This window comes from Apium graveolens, chromosome 8 (assembly GCF_009905375.1).
Source record: "Apium graveolens cultivar Ventura chromosome 8, ASM990537v1, whole genome shotgun sequence".
NCBI lineage: Eukaryota > Viridiplantae > Streptophyta > Magnoliopsida > Apiales > Apiaceae > Apium > Apium graveolens.
Genome location: NC_133654.1, coordinates 16,790,621 through 16,811,508, shown reverse-complemented (window position 1 = coordinate 16,811,508; position 20,888 = coordinate 16,790,621). Strand labels below are relative to the sequence as shown.

Below are 20,888 nucleotides of genomic sequence, written 5' to 3'. Positions count from 1 at the left end.
CCTTACACCAGTAGAGTAGTACCATTGCTGTATGCATGCACTGATGCAATTCCCTCAACGCCATGCAACATATATCTAACCAATTTATTGTTGTCTCGTCAGAAATGCACTGCAACAAAAATGATCATTTTCGATTAATGATAAACGCTAAATTTGTTAAAAATAAGTGGCAAAACTTGTTTGGTGATAGATGACATTAAAAGTTTTTTCAAATTAAAACAATCATTTTTCTTGTAATGTTGGAAGCCTTTAAAGTTTTCATCATATTATATAGTTTGGAGCAAAAAGAAAACCTTTTCTTTATTTTGTCATTACATATGTACAAAGATAATTCATTTTCTTAACAATATATATAGTCATTTTTGGTACTCTCGTATGATATTACAGAAGAAGAGTAGCGAGTGAAACCGAAGTCGTGAAACATGAGGTGGCCTCAAATGGGGCCAAAACTGTTTACCGGCTGTTCAGGTAAGGCAGGCAAGATGTGCTACCTCATATGGCCGTATATAAGTAGACTGGAGATGTTTCATATTAACTCAAACCTTAACATAATTAAGAAATATATGTATGATTCAGGTAGGAATGGAATCCAAAAGTTTCACTCAAGATGGCACTGTTGATCTTCATGGACGCCCTGTGCTTGCTTCCAAGACCGGAAAATGGAAAGCTTGCTCTTTTTTAGTTGGTCTCTCTCTCTCTCTCTCTCCCTCCCTCCCTCCCTCCCTCTCTCTCTCTCTCTCTCTCTCCCTCTCTCTCGCCCTCCCTCTCTCTCTCTCTCCACAGAAACTCACTCTCTTCCAAACATATGTAATAATATCAAACGTGATAGATAATAAACTGCACTTTTCAAGAAGTTCTTGTTCTCATCAGCTAAAGGCGGTTCTTTAATTTTGTTTAATTCTCTGATTCCATTAACAAAAAGATAACATTGAACTTATTTACTTTAAGCCGGGGTCGATTAAGTATATGAACTAAAATTATGTATATGACATTATCCCAGTAAGGTATCCAATTTTGATAAGCAGCTGAGGATCAACCACAAATATATATTTTGTTTCATTGGCTTGTAGTTCCACCTGTATCCATCACTTGTCATTTACAGATGTTGTGGTAGGGTTTTTGCATCTTTTAATCCCCGTGGATAATTTATAAATTTCACATTTTGTGATTCAGCAATTTACAAATAATAATTCAGATTAATTAAATGTAATGATGAAGCTCAATTTTTTGCTAAAGTTGTACGGCAAGTTATCAGATTCTTATAGATGTATATATACATGGAATGCACATTGACGAGAACAATTTCAGTGATAACAATTGTTCTGCACAAGCTCTGCATTTTTTGTACACATTTTTCTGCAATTTTTTGAAAATGCAGAAAATATTTACTTTAATCGTCTTTATTTAAGTTTTTTGTACTTGCACTTTGTTTTCCTACCTTTTAATCACTTCTAAGTCATGAAATTGATTTGAAAATGGCAGGCTATGAAGCATTTGAGAGAATGGCTTTCTATGCAGTAGCTTCCAATCTAGTAGTTTATTTAACAACACAATTTCATGAAGAGACAGTCCCATCAGTAAGAAATGTGAACAATTGGTCAGGATCAGTTTGGATCACACCAATACTGGGAGCCTATATAGCTGATTCCTACTTGGGTCGATTCTGGACCTTCACAATTTCATCTCTCATTTACGTTGTGGTAATCTAAAATTCTTATTCATCTATAATCAGACAAATAAATGACATGCATGTTTTTTTCCGGTAATGATCAATTGCAGAAATTTAAAAACTCACATATACATACCCCTACCAAGTTTTACCCTCGGCTTCTTGTTAACAAGGAGAAGGGTATCTTCGTCCAAGCCATATTCCTACAAACTTTCTAGAAAAAACAAAATCCAAATATTATTGTTTGGCCTATGTTTCACTTCATGCAGCTACTCTTTTGGGGGCCAATAATTGATCAAAATTACGCTGATAAGACCTGTTTAATGAGTGGTGACAAACATATATAGTAGGTTACCTTATCAGATGAGTACTGTAACCATATACTTTGTCAAACTTGGCTTCACATATTGATAATGCTTATTGAGTTGATGGATATAGTTGGAATCATTTGATTGACAATGATACATCTCCATCTGCTGTTTGCATTTCAAAAAAGAGAAATCCTGACCATATATGTGGTACCCATATGCCATATCTCATTTTGTGTTTTTATTCTTCTGTGGCATTTTTTTTATCCACACTCGTGTTTTCTTCTAGTGCTAGTTAATCCGTATAAACATTTTTACTCTTCTACTCCAAAATTAGAAGAACTTTATCTATGATGACATTAATACTAGGCCGGTGAATTTATGGATAGTGTGTAGTATTTGAGGATTTTACTCTCTTAAGTAATTTGAATAATCTATCTCTAGCTATGTCCATCAAGTTCAAACCAATTAGCTTTTATCATAGCTATGAGAACTAACTATAAATTGACAAAGAATTGATCCCTTTGTGGCTTTGCCTATAAAAAAATGTTTATACAGGTTAAATTATATGAACTATCTATTACTCGTGGTTGCAGGGAATGGTGCTGCTGACAATTGCAGCTTCAGTAAAATACTTGAAACCAACTTGTGAAGATGGAGTATGCAACAAAGCTACCACTTCTCAAATTGCGTTCTTCTATTCGGCTTTATACATAATTGCAGTTGGTGCTGGTGGAACAAAACCAAACATATCAACGTTTGGTGCAGATCAATTTGATGATTATGATCCATATGAAAAGAAACTTAAGGGATCATTTTTTAACTGGTGGATGTTTAGCTCTTTCGTTGGAGCCTTAATGGCTACTGTCGGTCTTGTATACATCCAAGAAAATTTGGGCTGGGGATTAGGGTATGGTATACCCACTGTTGGCCTCCTGATCTCACTTCTAATTTTCTACACCGGAACCCCAATGTACAGGCACAAAGTAAGAAAATCGAATAGCCCTACCGGAGATTTGTTTAGAGTTGTTATCTCAGCTTTTGCGAAAAGGAAGCTTGAGCTACCAAGAGACTCATCCGAGCTTCATGAGTTTGAGCTACAACATTATATAGATACTGGAAAACGCCAAGTCTATCACACTCCGAATTTCAGGTTAGCTGGATTTACAATTTAACAAACTTGTGTCACTTCTTTTTATCTATCAATTCGTGTAACTGAGGTGGATAGGTGACAATTTCTGCATGCATCTCATGGAATAGTACTATTTAGAGAAGATTCTTGCATATATTTACATTGCTAAGATAAAATATAAGAACTAATAAGTTATCTTACTAAGCTCTTGATATGTTAGCTGGGCCGTTAACTTAACATGATATCATAGTGGTATACAACATACAGTATATAACCTACGAGATATCTTGTTGTAAATATTCTCCAGTGCCCCATAAACTTGCTCGACCTCTTAATACATATTTATGTGGGGCGGGGGGCTGTTTTAATTACTTCATGTGCATAACAACTAGCCAAAAGACAAAATTGAATGCTGGCTTAATTTGTTGGAGAACTGATGGTTTCTTTTCTTCCAATAAATATTCCCAATGTGCCCTGTTCAATTACAGTGCTATAGTTATATAGATAGAAATTGGAATTAACTGTCATTCAGCTGTTTTTCCTTACTTCTACACAGGGAATATACTACATGTTGTCAATCTGAAAAGCATACACAATATAGTGCACCCTGCCACTTTTTATCTTTGATCATAACCAAACTATATGTTGCTGTTACCATTATTGCTCCTTGGTGCATCACTGCTGCCACTATATATTACTTACAATTTGGCTCCACAAATAAAAGGACCACCAATGCATTTAGTCATTTACAGTACTGTTAGTTCATGCATACGTACAAGGCGCATCAGTTACGTTCTATACAAGACTCAAAGAGCAGTCACTGCAATAATTTATGCGACAAGATTTTTAGTGTCTTTTGCCCTGCAATGGTTTTGCGAAAAGAAAAAATAACCAAAAACACATTTGGGCCAGAATAAATCCAGCTAATAAACTCGACCCTGGAATGAATGGTAAAACTCTGACTCTAATCCTCCTCCAGAAAATATCAGATGTCGAAAATTCTTGTTCCATACCCTCGACCGAGGGTCAAGATTACTCGAGTAAAAAATACTGGAACTTTTCCTTCTCTTATTGAAGCTCAAATTACCCAATAAAATCTGCTCTGTATTAATAATCAAACATGCCAGCTAATCCACTCCTAACAATGGTTACAGACATGTTTATTTACTCCCTATAACCGTTTTGAAAAGCTTAAAATATGCAACATCTAAAGATGACATATTCTGAAATGCCAGGTTTTGCCTTGCATGATATACCCTGAATTGATTCTGCCACTGGCGCACTGTATATCATAAACTAAGGTTTTCTTAGTAACTTTACCTCGATGCTCAATGACTATTATAAAATTTGATTTTGACATTAAGGAATAATGTTTCAGTGCAAACCATCAGTTTAGTTTCTTGAATATACATAATGTGTTTACTGAACATTGCCTTATTTCTTGCAAGAATTTTCTTCTAATACAATATGATCAGGCTAAGAATGTTTCCGCAGTTTCTTGGATAAAGCAGCAATTCGAGACAGTAATGATAGTACAATTAGTGGGTCAAGGCCACCATGCACTGTGACTGAAGTTGAAGGAGCAAAGCTTGTTGCAGGGATGGCCATGATATGGATAGTGACCCTCATTCCTAGCACAATTTGGGCCCAAATCAATACTCTCTTTGTTAAACAAGGCACCACCTTGGATAGACACTTAGGTCCGAACTTCCAAATCCCAGCAGCATCACTTGGAAGTTTTGTAACGTTCTCAATGCTAGTTTGTGTCCCAATGTATGACAGGTATTTCATGCCACTTATGCGAAAAAGAACAGGAAACCCAAGGGGAATAACTCTACTTCAAAGGCTTGGAATTGGATTTTTGATACAAATTATAGCCATTGGAATTGCCTATGTTGTGGAAGTTAAACGAATGGATGCGATAAAAGTGCACCACATTTCAGGCCCTAAAGAAATTGTCCCGATGAATATATTTTGGCTAATGCCTCAGTATGTTCTCTTAGGAGTTGCAGATGTATTTAATGCCATTGGATTGCTTGAGTTCTTTTACGACCAGTCCCCGGAAGACATGCAAAGCCTTGGGACAACATTTTTCACTAGTGGAATCGGGGTTGGGAACTTCTTAAATAGCTTTCTAGTGACAATGGTAGATAAAGTAACAGGAAGCAATGGAGGAAAAAGTTGGATAGGGAAGAATTTGAACGATTCCTACTTGAATTACTATTATGGGTTTCTTTTGGTTATATCTGTACTGAATTTGGGAGCTTTCCTATGGGCATCAAGCAAGTATATTTACAAGAGGGAGTACATGAAAACTAAAGACGGAAGTGGAAACATTGAAGGCGTAGCTTTGGAGGCGATAACCTTAGGGTTACCTTAGTGTTGCAAGGTGAGCAATAACTACTCAAAGCCTTTATAACTCCAAGCTTTAATCTGGGGGAAGTGATATATGTGTGTAATATGCCCCAATGGTGCATCAACTTTCGAGCTCCAGGAATGTAACTAAGAATTAGAAGTTGAAAAAAGTACTCCCAAATATGTATCAGTCACAATGTTATGTTATAACATAATAGTACAAATAGGTTAAATCATTTGGAGTAAATCAATTGATCAACATTATATTTTACCTGATCCATTTGAGGGCCTCCGTGCCTAGTGAATCAGTGACCGTCGTGTACTTTCTGGGTTCATAGATACCAAATCTAAAAATGAACCTATTAGCAAACCATTGAATTACATATACAGGACAGGATCTATGTTCAGCTACACATATTAAAGCTCAGCAACTGGACACTCGTTAGCAAAATTAACTCTGATCAATACCTGTTTGATGGCGGATAGCCTGATTTAATCATGAGAACAAACGATGGCAACCAAGCAAATCTGCTTCAGATTTTGTTGCATCCATGATTTCGAAGGGTGATAAAGTTTTATCCCGATCACTGTCTCAGGTGGAGAAATAATTAAGGATCCCTTGCAGGATGATTGATCATTATAGATTTTTTTGAGAAGGAATATGCATCATTTGTCTGAGGTTTAAGTAGTAGAGTGCTTAGAATAGTTGTAATTTCTGAGTTCATCATCTTTTGGCTTTAAGATGAGTTGTTTTCTTTTGGTGTACTTGGTCTATCTATTATTTCAAAATCTTAAGCTTGCAGAATTTTGAGTCATTATCATCTTCACTACTGATATACTGCATTCTGATTAAAAAAACTGATGATGCTAAAAGACTTCTTATAAAAGTCAGATTCATGAATAGATGAATTTGAACAAATTTTATTTACAAATTCTGATATACTAGCTAGTAGAGAATTCAAAAAACACAAGCAACAGTCAAGCCAATAAAAAATACAAAGGTCATAGCTAAGCTTCTGCTCCTTTCAACTCCAGCTGTAGTATAAGTTCTATTTCGAGCCTGTGGATGCTTTCCCATGTCAATCATGATCTCAAACCGACAGTTATTGTCATGAGACGGATCTACTGATGTAATAGTCGCCAAACCATTGAAATTACATGAATCTCTCTGTTGATTCTTGGTTTGATAGTACATGTTGAAAGCATAAGAAGCATTACTTTTAGCATCCAATGCACCACAAGATGATCCATATCCAAGACTTGTGCAATCTGCATTACTGCAAGCATAACTAACACCTTCTGCTAAATTGGGATCAGAAAGACTAGCTTGAGGAGCCATCACGCACCATTGCTTAGACAAATATCGAACACCTTTAGCTGGGACTAAAGCTCTACTTCCAAGATTAATTTGATACTTAATAGACCCGTCGTAATTGAAAAGACCCCAGTGCCTCTCAAAATTTCCTGGATCAATGCTCTTGGCATCTTCATCTATAAGCCCGAATAAATAAATTTCAGGAGGAGAAGTTGGACGCTTAGGAGTACCTTGGCCCTTGATTATGCGGTCAAATAGTCCCTGATTAAATCTCCTTGCATAGTTTTTGTTAGCATTAGAGTCACCATCTGTAGGCCATCCAACTTCTCCAATAATAATGGGCAATGACGAAAAACCATTCTTTTCCAGAGCCCAAACAAGAGTGTCAAGGTTAGCATCAAACACATTAGTATATGAAATGGAACCATCAACAACAGGGGCAGCATTTCCAGAGAAAAAGGCAAAATCTACTGGGAAATGTGGGTCGGCATATAGACTCAAGAAAGGGTATATATTGATAGTAATCGGAGAACCACTATCACTAAGGAACTTAATTATCGACATCATCAGATCATGGATATCAGATCGAAAATTACCACCTGAGGGTAAATCAGTGCTGCTTTCGTAAACATCAGCATTTAGTGGCACAGTAACCTTCACTTGTCGGCCTAATCCAGCCTTTATAAGTGCAGCCTGAACATTTTTAAGTGCTGGAAATGTTGTTAGCAGGAACATATCTTTGTATGTTTTCAAAAATGGCTCGTTCCCTACTGCGACGTACCTAAAGTTTAAGAACAAACACAAAAAATGTCATATCAAAGATTACAATGTGATGTTCTGTATGCAACTATTAATTTAGGACGCGCCACAAAGGTTTTGAAAAGGACAATTCTACTAACCTTATGTCGACTCCATATTTTGATATAAATGCAGAAACATTCTGCGAAACCCATTCCTCTGCAACACGAACACTGCTGGCAAGAGGGGCTAAAAAATCATTTGGAATCCCAAGCATAACCTCAATGCCACTATTTCCAAGAGCCTGTAATACCCAAGGCTCAGCTTCAAAAAGCTTAACTTTCTTCAATCCATTGTCCTTCATTAATCTGACCACTATATCCGGTTGCAACGGATGTGTTGCGCGCGTTCCCCAGTTCACTCCCAGGCCATGCACAGCAACTAGGCCTTTATGTTCATGACCAATTGACAAGAATGTCACAAAGAAAAACAAAATGCTGCCACAAAAATAGCGAAAAGAGTCCATATACTTGGTTTTTCGCTAGGTTTGTTCTGCCCTTCTCTAACTTTTTCGAGTAATGAATATTTATGAAGCATAACATTTGAATAGACTAGGATTAAGGTAGTTTAGGCATGGCCTTTGATGCTAAGAAATGAATAACAAATGAAGGAAGTGCACCCAAGTTATTCAAAGAGTAAATGTATCACAAAAGGTAATGCTTTTTACAATACTTGCACGCTGCAGAGAGCATCAAAACATAGTAGGAGAAGTTGTCATCTTGCTTCGAATAAAAAGTAACCTTTGTAACATGGAACTTTCTCTAGTAGTACTCCAAAAAAGATGCAAATGAAGGTTCTTATCTATTTAATTTTTTATAAAAAAGAAGCATAACTTGTTAAACAAATCTTTTAAATAATTCCACCTATCACTTGCTTTCATGGTCATGTAATTAGGATCTTGATTCTTGGGTTTACTTTTTCGATTCCAAATTCTTGCCAAGCAGATAGGAGAAGAATTAACGGATGAAGACCTGTCTCAATTTGTTATTGGTGCTATTAAATAATTAGGATTTTTTTAAAATATAAATACTTATAGATTTTGTGATATGACTTAAGAGAAATTATATTAGTTAAAGAAAAAATAAGTAAAGGAAGACTAGTAGATTAAGTGCCTGTTTGGCACTTGATTCTAGGGGCTCATTGGGGTTATAAGTTCGATACTATTTTTCATGGACTGTTTGGATGTTTTGCTTTCCGAATAAAATTGTCGCTTAAATGATGAAAACGGAAGCGTTAGCTGACCGGTACTTTTTTTTTTCATTTAGCTTATTTGCATGACCTGTCAGCATTTTAAATAATTTTAGCTATAAATATTTTAAATGATTATGATTTTTATTTAAAAGTTTATTTCAGTATTTATTATTTTATAATTTATATATTCCAAAAAAGATTCAGATGGTCAAAAACATATTTCAACTTAAATTCTTTTAATTTTATAACTAGTTAAAAATTCATGCGATCCACAAATTCTTTTAATATATTTTTTTATTTTTTAGTTTAATCTGAATTGAACTTTTAAAATTATATCATTGAATTGAATTGATAATGCATTTCACTAAAAACAGTTACTGTTATTGATTGTAGTATACATTAGGGACGGGACTCGACAAGCATTTTAAGGTTCTTTTAAATTATAGTTCTGTTAATAATTTTTCCTTAAAAAAAAAATCTTCTGAATAAAAATTTGTTGTTTAAAGTTTAATACAAAAATAGAAAATTTCATAAATAAATTATATAATTATATTTTATATTCATCATAAAATACGTGTCGAGTTTTGAAAAAATTATATACAATTGGATTAAAAAGAGAGTAATAAATTTAACATTATTATTTTATTAAATATAATTTTCGATGTTATAACTTATCTGTACTATATCATTATAAACAATACATGGTTTTTATTTGATTGTTAAGATTGGTTGGTTAACGTTTTCTCAAAAAATATCTCACATCTTCTAAAAACTTAAGATTTAAAAATAATATAAAAAAAAGACTGTACGAACACGATGCATCTGTGCTCCAGAAAATTGAAAATCAGTTTCAATTCAGTTTTAATTCAACCCAACTTTGTAACACTTTCCACCTTATGCAAGTCGTATATATAAAAATTAAATTACAAATTTGCAACAAAAATACTGCAAACATATATACAAATGTATGGAGCCTGTTCAACAACAAACACCTTAGCGTTCACACCATCCCAAATTCATCACCAAAGTTATAATATCTTTACTAAATATTATCTAAATGTTTTATTCTTCACAACTGTTAATATTAAGTAATATTTATTATATTTATTTAAAAACAAGCCAGAGACTTTTAATATCAAAATATTATTGGATATAAAATTTGTATTAAATCATACGATTACAAATTAAATGTGATAACTCTATTTAGAAATAAATAATTATCAAATTAAAATAATTTTAATTTTAAAATCACAAGATTATTAAAAATTTACAAGCATTTAAATTATATATTATAATAAAAAAAAGTAAGTATGATATTATCAATAAAATAAGACATATTAAATTTAGTCTTTACATTACATCGCACGGGTTATAGGCTTCCTAAAAAGTATGTTAACACGTTTCAAAACAAAATTTAAAAATTTTATATTATACTATAACGAACGAGACATTGTTGGTCCCTCCTAAAAAGTAGGTTAACACCTTCCAAAATAATTTAAACAAATATAATTTAATTAAAAATTAAATTATGTATATAATATAACTACAAACTCTATGAATTATTATTTAGCTTAATTTCTAATCTCAACTTCCTCTTTAGGAAAATTTTACACTTCCAAAAGTAATTTTAATAATTCAAATTATAATATAACAAAATAATTAATAAATCAAGAAAAAAATTTAAAATTTTAATATTAAAAAAATAATAATGTTCATCCATATACACCACTCCCCAAGTGAAACGACCTATCGGCTATGGTATGAGGACCTTTTAAGATTTTAACTATCTAAATTTTAAATTTTTCAATAATATAATACATATAAAACGATACGTACATATTTTTAACTTTATTAATCTCAATTATATAGTTATTGGTTTTGTAATTTATTTTTATACTATAATATTATAAGTCAAACATGGTTCCATTTGATCGGTGGGTTAACACATTCTTACAAAATATGTTAATACCTTCCAAAACAAAATTTAAATAATTTAAAATTTTAACTATTTAAATTTGAATCTTTCAATAACATGACACATAAAAAATAATACGTAAATATTTTAACTTCATTAATCTCAATAATAAAAAATATTATTTTTTAAATTTATTTTTAAAAAACATTAAAATAATAAAACTACAAATATTATAATCAGTCTGTGCGGTTATAGGCTAGTAAGTTATTATTTACCAAACACATTTTCAACTTGTATATAAAATTATAAGTTATGATGTTCACATCACTTATTCGACATTTTTCAATTTTAAGTTAAAATTATATTTCTTTTTAAATCCGGACCCTAACCTATATTATAACAATGTTTTCAAAAAACATTTATATTATAACATTAAAATACATTTCATATTCACTTTAATTATCCTTCTACTCTACTTTTGATTTTTCAATTAATATCGACCCCTCTCACCCTCTGGTTATTGCATGCCAAGTCGTAAACGTAATCAATTTCATCTTAGATTATCGGACAATGCACATCAAGAACAGACATAATGTATATGTAAAAAATGAACCGCAAAATTATTAAAAATATTATTTTTTTTAATTTTTTTTACCATTTTACTATCTTGTAAAATATTTATAAGAATACGGTAAATATTCATCTCACATATTATTATTTATTTATTAAGAGATTTTAAATTCATTTTTGTGTTATTAAAAGTTATTTTTACTTGCAAATATTCAATAACTTTGTAATAACTTTAAAAAAATTAATGTTAATTGATGTCTTATTAATATTATTTCTTATTAATAATTAATGTTTTCTCGATCTTAGGCAGGAACCCATCCAAAATGCAACTAAATGCGCTTCCTAAGGCCATGAACTTTAATGATCGCCATTGAGCCCCTCCAGTTAAATATGTTTTCATGTAGGTCGTATCTCTATTTATAGCGTTGTGGGACTCATTTTACCTTAGCTTGGTCGATGTGGGAAGTTTTGAGGGCGGACTATTATTATCAGTGATAGTGTAAATCTTGTGATGATAGAATTTATAATAATTTTATAGTGTGATTGACATGTAATTTAAAATTTGATAGTTATTTGTCTTATATTAAAAGCATGGAATATTCATATCTCCAGAGCTAATTTCCGGCACCACTCGTACCTTATACAGTTCTGTGAGTGAAAATAGCTTTGGATGAAATTAGTAACTTAGTTCGTTGAACAAGAATCGAAATAAGGTACATTCTTTGCACTTGAATCAAGAAAATCATTTACTTCGAATTTTTTTACGGCTAGGAAAGTAGAAGCTAGTGTACCTAAAAAAAATTGTACTTGATTTGTTTGGGGTGCGCCAGGCCCTAGTAGCAGTGCAATCATTTACTTCGAGTTTTTTACGGCTAGTAAAAGCCAGCGTACCTAAAAAAATTTGTACTTGATTTGGCTGGGGTGCACCAGGCCCTACACTTAAACGACGCATCAAGTCCTCAATATCAAGCTATTGATTGGTCCTTACCCCGTAAAAAAATTAATTTAATACAAATTTAATGAATAATATGCAAGTCAACTACTTTTTCATCACCTTTGGCGCATTACTAAATCCTATTCGTTTACTTGCTGCAAATTTTATGCAACCACACCCAACAACAAACTTCAGTATGTATTGGGACTTGTGTTTTAACTTGAAATTTAAACTAAAACTTAAACGGAAAATAATATCGGGGATGCCTAAATACAAACGATGCGGTAAAACCGTGTTGTGAGAAACCATGTGTGCTTACTTTATACTGCCTTTTGTCATTGTTGTAAAAATAAGATTAAAAGAACTCCACGTAATGGGAAGATAAATTTTGTAGCATGATAATCCATTAAACTTAAAAAACAAATTGTTAGAAACTGTCTATGTCAGGAATCGGGATATATTAAAGCGTCAGGATCTGACAGAGGAATCAGGATATGATCAATTGTTAGGATATGATTATCCGTTGATAGCTTCATTATCATCCGTGTACAATCTATCCAGTCATCCGTTGATATCTATATATGAATATCCGTTGATCAGGTTATCTGTTGAGAATGACTTTGATGACAAGTCAAAACTGCGAGATAAATCAGAAGGTGTTGATTTATAGGATCGTGGTTAATTTAGATTTGTATAGAAAGTTGTAGAATTATACTGTAACATATCTTGTGATTGATAGTGATTGAATGTAGTTGTGTACTATATAAACACATAATAGGTTAACACTTTATGTGTGGTGCTTAACACGAGTATTCGCATAACCTAGAAACTCTTAAAAATATTGTTCGTGAGAGAGTTTTGTAACAGTTTATCAAAGATCAATATAAACAGTTATTTGATGCATCTGTTCTTACTTTACTTTCATAATACATCGAATTATTTAGTAATTGTATCCAACCCCCCTTAAACAATTACTTTACTGGGTGACAAGTAGTATCAGAGCGGTCAAATTAACTGTTAATTTGTAAAGGTCAAGATGTATGGAAGTAAGTATGAAAGCATGAAAATTCCCATCCTGAAGAAAGCTGATTACTCTACATGGATACATATGTTGATATCATCAAAACATGACCTCCATACCCTATGTAACACCCCCAAATCCGGGGTCGGGGATCCGGGTTGTCACGAGTTCCATTTCCCTTAATAACACCCAATCTTAATAAATAATCAACTACTCTGTACTGTGACCCCACAATAAATACACACACCACAAGTTATAGTCTCAGAGATGAACACTCAAAAATAACACAAGTCCTTATATTCCACAATTATAAACCGTTACACCTTAAAAGAGTTCTGAATAAATTTACATATTCCTTGCCATTAATACAATTCATATTATACATAAGTCTGGTTCATCAATAGTTGAAAACCTAGCCTATTGGTAGCTCCTACCTCAGCTACGGCGGCATCAACGCTTCCAGAAGACTGCGGAACGTTTTCTAACCGCTTGCGAATCGGGAGCTTGGTCATGTTCATCTTTTCTATCTGTTGTTGTGTGATGAAAGAAGAAAGCAAGGGTGAGCGACAAGCCCACCAAAATAATATGTATAATGATTAACAATATATGAGCCTCCTCATAGTACTCATGAAAGTCTTGGTCAAAAGAAATGAACCAAGTTTGATATCTTAATGCGATGAAGTCGCAAAATATTCAGTATATATACATATATACTTTTCAAAATCTTGGAAGTCCTCTTCCATGCATAATATACACAGAGTTCCAGTTTATAACTGTATAAAACTATCGTTGCAAGGTGATCTCATATATCTAACCTTGTCTCAACGTTTTTCTGAAAATCTTTGACATGCCTAAGATAATCATTTACTAGATATAAGTTTAAAAGATAAAGTTACAAGATACTCCAATATACTTATATCTTTTCTAAATACTACTTGAACTACCACCGTTCAAGTTATAATTAGTTTCAAAAGTTCATCACACAGATGAGACTACAAGATAAGACTTGAATAGATTCAATCTTTGAAATATTATTGAATGAAATGAAGTTACGAGATACTTCATTAAGTCCCGATATATATCCATATATATCTTTCATACATTTCTTGAAAACCTCTGTCATGTAAAGTATGAACAGAGTTGCAATATCCAATGAATTTGGAAAGAAAAGAATTTTGGCATAAACCTGATATCTTGCTGATCAGGCAAAGATACCAATAAGTAACATTTTCTACTAGTAGATGGACGAATCCCCCACTGGTCATCACCCTGGCCGCATTAGGACCTTATGTTGGACTGCCACTCAGCCACTTACGCATTTGATGGACTCCCACTGAGCCACTTACACTTTCATGGACGCCCACTGAGCCCATGTTGCTTATGCCGACTCGATAGATGGACTTACTTCCTGAACGTTGGGTAAGTAATCAATTCATTTACCAAAACCGCAACCTTGTTGCGAATATAAAATACACCACAGAGCCGGATCCCTCTGGTTTTGAGCGAGTATTTAAATCCCCTTTAAAAAGGAAGATCTTAAATATATAAATGAGTTTTGGGATCCGCTCTAACTTTTAAAATCATTTTGAAGACTCGAAAATATTTTTAAGAATGTTTGGAGTAATGCTGATTTAATGATATAAATCAGTCCCAATATATTTAGAAAATATCTGAATATTATTATTTAAATAATATTCCCATAAAGAATAATCTTTATAAAAATAATTGAAGTAGAAGTTTTAAAACTCATACTTGGAATGAATATTAATAACCAAAGATATACTTATATGAAAGTATGATCTTTATTTGAATAATCGAAAATAAGTTTGATTATGGAAACATTATTCTTTAATAAAATAAAGAATATCATTTAATAAATAAGAGGAGTCATAAGTCCACGAATGAATATTCAAATAATATTCATAAAATAAACGGAGTCATAAGTCCTCGAATGAATATTCAACTAATAATATTCATTAATTAAAATAAACAGAGTCATAAGTCCTCGAATGAATATTTAAATAATATTCATTAAATAAAATAAAGTTATCGAATAAACCTTATTCGATTAATAGTTTTGATATATATATATATACTCGGGAACATCGACTCCCGGTTTAGAAAAATATTCACCTTTGGGTCCATATACTAAGGGTATACGCAACTACTGCTTATCTTTAGCATAAGTATTATACAACTAATAAGCATTTGAACCAACAGATATATAAATCAAGAATACGGAACAGGCATGCATATATACCATATCACATGCTACAATATATCGCAATAATTTGCTAATAACAAATATGCATTTATCACAAGATCATGCATATACACATATACATCACAACAACAGTTATACGGGTAGAAAACTTGTCTGAGCGACTGGGGGTTATAAATGGCTTGGGACGAGTCTGGTAACCTATAAACAACATATAAGTTGGAATTAAACCAAAGTCACTTGTAAATCTATACTTTAACCAAATTAGACTCTAACGCTCGCTTTGCGCTTACTGATTCTCTTAAGTCGCTCGAGTACCCTCGGCTCCACCATTTTTAATAAATTAACTATTACGAGTTTTAAGGCGATTCTTTCGCGAGTACCTTACCAACTGCCTAATTCACTTAACATAATTGTTTCATACTCCAATTAGTCCTTTAAGATCTTTAACCTATGTTTCAAAGTAAGGCGAGGGGTAATGGTTCGTTCGCGAAACGTCGTTACTTAAAACGGTCGTTTCTCCTCAACCGTACATCGGAATCAAACGAACCACATATCAAAACGAAGCTCGTAACATGAAATATCTAAACATGGCAATGGTAAAACCTAGAAGGGAGTTCTCGGGTCCTAATGTTATGAACAAAAGCAGTCTAAAGTAAATCGGACATTACGATGGCTATGTTTACGCGATTTCCCAAATTTATACCATTCCAAATCAACCACCAATCAACCCCAATTCATTCATACAACCAAAATTCATCCATACCATACTACAACATCCCCAACACCTCAAGTTCTCCAATTTATGTTATTCTCAAACATGAATTTAAAACTATACTTAAGTCCTTTAACTAATCAATAAGATTTCAACATCCAATTTATTACAACTCCAACCCAAACTCTAAACATGCAAGCATCAAGCTACTTTTTTACCATAACAATCAAAATCATCCTAATATACAAAGTAAAGCTAGGGTTTGGAGATGTTATACCTTCCTTGAAGTGATGTGAGTAGCTAGGAAGCCTTAAGAAGCCTTGAGATGTCTTAGGGATGCTTGGATCTTAAAGGAAAAACAAGAAAAATCAAGTTAAAAATCTTGAAATCACTATTCATTATCTTCTTCATTGATTTCTTGGAAGAGATTGAGAATGAATTGGAGGCTTAAATTTATAGGATATCTATATCTATGCATAAGGAGTACTAGATAATTATCTTACCAATTAAGGAAGGTTGAAACTTGAATTTTGAAATTCTTCTTCTTGAAATGGAGAGAAAAGCCGAGAGCAATGGTTGAAGAAATGAAATGATTTTGTGTTTGTGATTTGTTTAGCTTAGCTTGGTTGTTTTTTATTAGATTTTGGTTAATTACCTTATTAACCTTGAACTTTGTGTGGTTATCATTCATCCACACCTCCTTCCCCCCTATGTCATGCTTATGTCACCTTGTGATGTCATCATCCCTTATTTGCCCTCTTCTTATTGGTTGGATGACCTCATCATCCCTAGCCTCCTTGATTAACTTCCTAATTGTTTGCCTAATGACCGCTGATCTGTTATACGGTTCGCTTAACTTTCGTTTTCGTTTATCGTTTGAGGGATCATACCCGGGATCTTATTACTTGGATTTCCTTAACCTTTCTCAATACATTATATTCCTTTTATGATCCTCTCTTATAATCCTTTAATTTAAATCTTTTTTATTATGTTACCTTATACTCAATTCTTTCGATATCTGGTGGATTTCCGGGAAAAATCAAAGTGTTCAGATTTGGATTCTGACGATCTTTACATACCCTTATATATCACATAGAGTACCAATAAAATCTCAGAATATCCATAAAAGAACCCCTACATAGTGTGGCATGAAAAGTTTTCTTATTCAGCATAATCTGCAAAATCACTATTCATAAGGGTTTCAAAAATTTCCAAAAATTGGGGTTATTACACCCTATGTAAACTGTGGCTATGACCTCAGATACTCCTGAACACTATGTCAGGAAAGAAAGATCAAAGTGGTCAGATCTGGAAAAGGCTTCAATGCTGAAGGATGCAAAAATCAGGAATATATTATGCACAATAGTTTAAACAATGAGATATAGGATGTCTTGAAGACACAGTGTCAAGGTACAAATTAGATATTAAATTGATAAGAACAAATACTACACTTGATCTTAGCCAAAAGGGCGAGAAAGGTATGAATGAATAACCTATTTGACCTTGTTTATAAGGATGAGTTCGACATATCTACCAAAAAGTCTCTCGAGGTTGTACAGAACTCCATGTAGAAATAAAATAGTAATGTAAGAAGCGTTGTAAAGCGGGGAATAAAATATGAATATGAATTGTTCTAGTACGTTCAAATTGACTTTTCCCTCAAAAAAATAAAATTAAAAATAAACTGTTGGAGTAAGTGCATAAAACGTTTTGCCCACAAATTTAATGAATAATATGCAAGTCAACTACTTTTCTATCACCCTTGGCGCATTACTAAATCCTATTCGTTTACTTGCTGCAAATTTTATGCAACCACACCCAACAACAAACTTCAGTATGTATCGGGACTTGTGTTTTAACTTGAAATTTAAACTTAAACGGAAAATATTATCGGGAATACGCTAAATACAAATGATGCGGCAAAACAGTATCGTGAGAAACCATGTGTGCTTACTTTATACTGCCTTTTGTCATTGTTGCAAAAATAAGATTAAAACAAATATAATGGCGTGTATGTTTGTCTTCTTAATTGTGAAAATTCATCTCACATATTATTTTTTATTATATTATGGTGAATTTATATATTGAGAGATTATAAATTCATTTATGTGTTATTAAAAGTAATTTTTACTTGCAAATATTCAATAACTTTGTAATAACTTTAAAAAAATTAATTTTTTTAATTGATTAACACCAAATTTTCGACTTGGCTACCCCAAGTTTGAAAATCCCTTTATTTTACTAGATTTTAGGAAATCTTAGAAATATAATAAATTATGTAATATAGTTGTGGGCTTGCATCCCTAACACAAATTATGATGTGGGCTTCACCACTTGGGTAGACCTTAGGTAAGAACCCATCCAAAGTGCAATTCTACTTGGTTATCCCGAGTTTCTAAATCCCTATATTTTACCAGATTTTAGGAAATTGAGAAATATAATAAATTATATATTATAGTTGTAGGCGCCACGCGGACGCAAGCCCCCTAACACAAATTATGATATGGGCTCCACCACTTGGGTAGACCTTAGGTAAAAACCCATCAAAAGTATAATTCTACTTGGCCACCCTGAGTTTAAAAATCCCTTTATTTTATGATTTTAGGAAATTGAGTAATATAAGGCTTGTTTGGCAAATCTCATAAATTAACTTATTGACTTATAAACCCGCAACAACTTATTGACGAGTGTTTGTCGACCCAACTTATAAGTTGAATTTACAACTTATAAGCTGATAAGTTGAATGTTGGCAACGGCGTACTTTTTCTCAACTTATTTTTTATTTTTCATTTTTTTTATCAATTTTAGTTTTAAAAAATATTTTTTTTTAATGTTAATCTAACTTTAAGTATAAGAATTAAGATATTTATATTTAAAAATTATTTATTTGGTTAATTTAAATAAAAAAAATCTGACTTATGAGTTAATTTATCCAAACACTTGTATAACTTATAAGCAATTATCAACTTATCACTTATCAGTCACTTATTCGGTTTAAGTCATAAGTTACTTATTTTAAGATTTCTCAAACGGACTAATAATAAATTATGTACTATAATTGAGAAATATAATAAATTATGTACTGAGTAGCAATTTTGGTGTCTCTTAATATAAAATCTTGGATAATAGGTTAAATTTATATATTATCTCATTGAAATGAAATCTTGGATAAAAGGTATTCATTCAGCAATGAGTTAATTTATTTTAGAGAATTGCTTGTAAAAAAGCCATTATACACCCACATCGCAACCGACATGGAGCACGTCTTAACACGCTTCCTATAAGTTCATCCATTGTTGTCCTCCGATTTTATGCAGCCATGTGTTGAGTTCAAAGTGGATTATTTTTTGTCTTTAAATAAAAAGTACATTGTACTCGACATTTATAGTGGCATACACCTATTTTTTTAGGGATCTTTTTTAGTTTGTTCCTTTGTTATAGAAATCGGCCAATTTTTCAAAAATCGCTGATAAATTCTCAAAAATATTTAGCCGATTTAACCGATTTCCGGTAAATCGCTGATTAATCATCCGATTTTTTAAAAGTTGTTCGATAAATCGTTAATCGGTACCTCAACTGAATAGTTCTGATTTCCGAAATCTGTAACACTTACTTTGTTGGTTGGTGGCCTTATATGTCACTTTGACATAGAAAATGTCCCAAATTATCATTTTCGAAAAAGATGGCCCTATATGTCACTTCTTAACAGAACATCGTGTTCCGTTTTGAATTTTTTTAAAGGTAAAACGGAACTTCGTCTTCCGTTTTGGGGTTTAAAAAAAAATCTAAATACTATTAAAATACTGTTTATTTTTTAAATGACTGTAAAACGGAACACGAAATGACGTTTCACATTATTTAATTTTTAAAACGGCACACGAAGAGCCATTATGCTTTTGAACAAATAAAACGGGTTTTAAAAAATGTTTTACTTCATTTGTTTTTAATAAAGGCAAAGCGTTTTATAAAATAGCGTTTTACTGCTTTGGTAAAACGGCACACGATGAGTCGTTAGAGGTTGTTTTTAAAAACTGTCAAAACGGAACACGAGCTTCCGTTTTATATCTAAATCATGTAAAACATATAAAACGGAGGACGATCAACCGTTTAGTTTTATTTTTTTTAAAGAGGTAAAACGGAAGGCGATGTTCCGTTTTGCCTTACATCTACCAAAACGTGGTTTTATCTGCCGTTTTCTTTCTTTTGTTTTATACTGTTCTGTTTAAAAAAATCTGAAAGCCCTGTTTTGTTAAAATAAAATTGCTTAATAAAATATCTTAACTTCTTAACCAAATACATTACAAAACAAACTACAACACAATACAACACAATAATATAACACAATCAACAAAATCAACATAGTAATATAACTACAATATAAACTACATTACGAAATACAGTAATATAACACAAATAGTGAAAATAAGCACATGGAACTATATCATCTGCATTTTTCAATATCCGCATAGTAGCTATGATCCACAATCCAGTCCATAATCTGCATAAAAAATGAATTTTATAAATATATAATATAAAATAAAAATTACATTTGACAAGTAACACACAATTCAACATTTAAATTTACAATTAAGGTAGATTCTAAACATACACAATTAAACACACACAATTAAGAACTTAAAGTTAAGCTTACCCTCATTTCTTCGCGCACTTATGCCCATCTGTTCCAAAGTTTGGAGGATTAGCAGTTCTCTTTGAACGTCGTTTACCCTGAGAAGTGTAGAAA

General features: G+C 32.4%; 2 protein-coding genes, 1 non-coding gene and 1 pseudogene across 4 annotated transcripts; 2 read left to right on the top strand and 2 right to left on the bottom strand.

Moving 5' to 3' along the window:
* Positions 1 to 449: 449 nt before the first annotated feature.
* Positions 450 to 5,735, top strand: LOC141678233 (protein NRT1/ PTR FAMILY 5.1). 2 transcript variants are annotated; one of them, XM_074484497.1, is made up of 5 exons: positions 450 to 468; positions 577 to 685; positions 1,483 to 1,700; positions 2,574 to 3,130; positions 4,604 to 5,735. In XM_074484497.1, the coding sequence occupies exons 2-5, from the start codon at positions 583 to 585 to the stop codon at positions 5,487 to 5,489; spliced, it is 1,764 nt and encodes a 587-aa protein (XP_074340598.1). In that variant the 5' UTR covers positions 450 to 468; positions 577 to 582; the 3' UTR covers positions 5,490 to 5,735. The 2 variants fall into 2 exon arrangements, with proteins under 2 accessions (XP_074340598.1, XP_074340596.1); XM_074484495.1 differs by lacking the exon at positions 450 to 468 and having other exon boundaries at positions 554 to 685.
* Positions 5,736 to 6,340: 605 nt separating this feature from the next.
* LOC141676860 (glucan endo-1,3-beta-glucosidase 5-like) lies at positions 6,341 to 8,213 on the bottom strand. The gene is made up of 2 exons (XM_074482574.1): positions 7,679 to 8,213; positions 6,341 to 7,560 (listed from the first exon to the last, which is right to left on the bottom strand). Exons 1-2 carry the CDS (start codon positions 8,041 to 8,043, stop codon positions 6,423 to 6,425), a joined length of 1,503 nt encoding a protein of 500 aa, XP_074338675.1. The 5' UTR covers positions 8,044 to 8,213; the 3' UTR covers positions 6,341 to 6,422.
* A 9,292-nt stretch (positions 8,214 to 17,505) lies between these two features.
* LOC141681962 (U2 spliceosomal RNA) lies at positions 17,506 to 17,626 on the bottom strand (annotated as a pseudogene).
* Positions 17,627 to 19,458: 1,832 nt separating this feature from the next.
* Positions 19,459 to 19,575, top strand: LOC141681967 (U5 spliceosomal RNA). Its single transcript, XR_012559372.1, has one exon. It is a non-coding gene; the product is annotated as a U5 spliceosomal RNA (small nuclear RNA).
* Positions 19,576 to 20,888: the final 1,313 nt, after the last annotated feature.

Bases quoted from the DNA above. Each gene is read 5' to 3' on its own strand.
- LOC141678233 (XM_074484495.1), top strand. From the start codon at position 568: ATGATTCAGGTAGGAATGGAATCCAAAAGTTTCACTCAAGATGGCACT. The intron at 1,701-2,573 runs GTAATCTAAAAT...TCGTGGTTGCAG, and splicing joins CATCTCTCATTTACGTTGTG to GGAATGGTGCTGCTGACAAT. The intron at 3,131-4,603 runs GTTAGCTGGATT...ATGTTTCCGCAG, and splicing joins TATCACACTCCGAATTTCAG to TTTCTTGGATAAAGCAGCAA.
- LOC141676860 (XM_074482574.1), bottom strand. From the start codon at position 8,043: ATGGACTCTTTTCGCTATTTTTGTGGCAGCATTTTGTTTTTCTTTGTG. The intron at 7,561-7,678 runs GTTAGTAGAATT...CTTAAACTTTAG, and splicing joins AAATATGGAGTCGACATAAG to GTACGTCGCAGTAGGGAACG.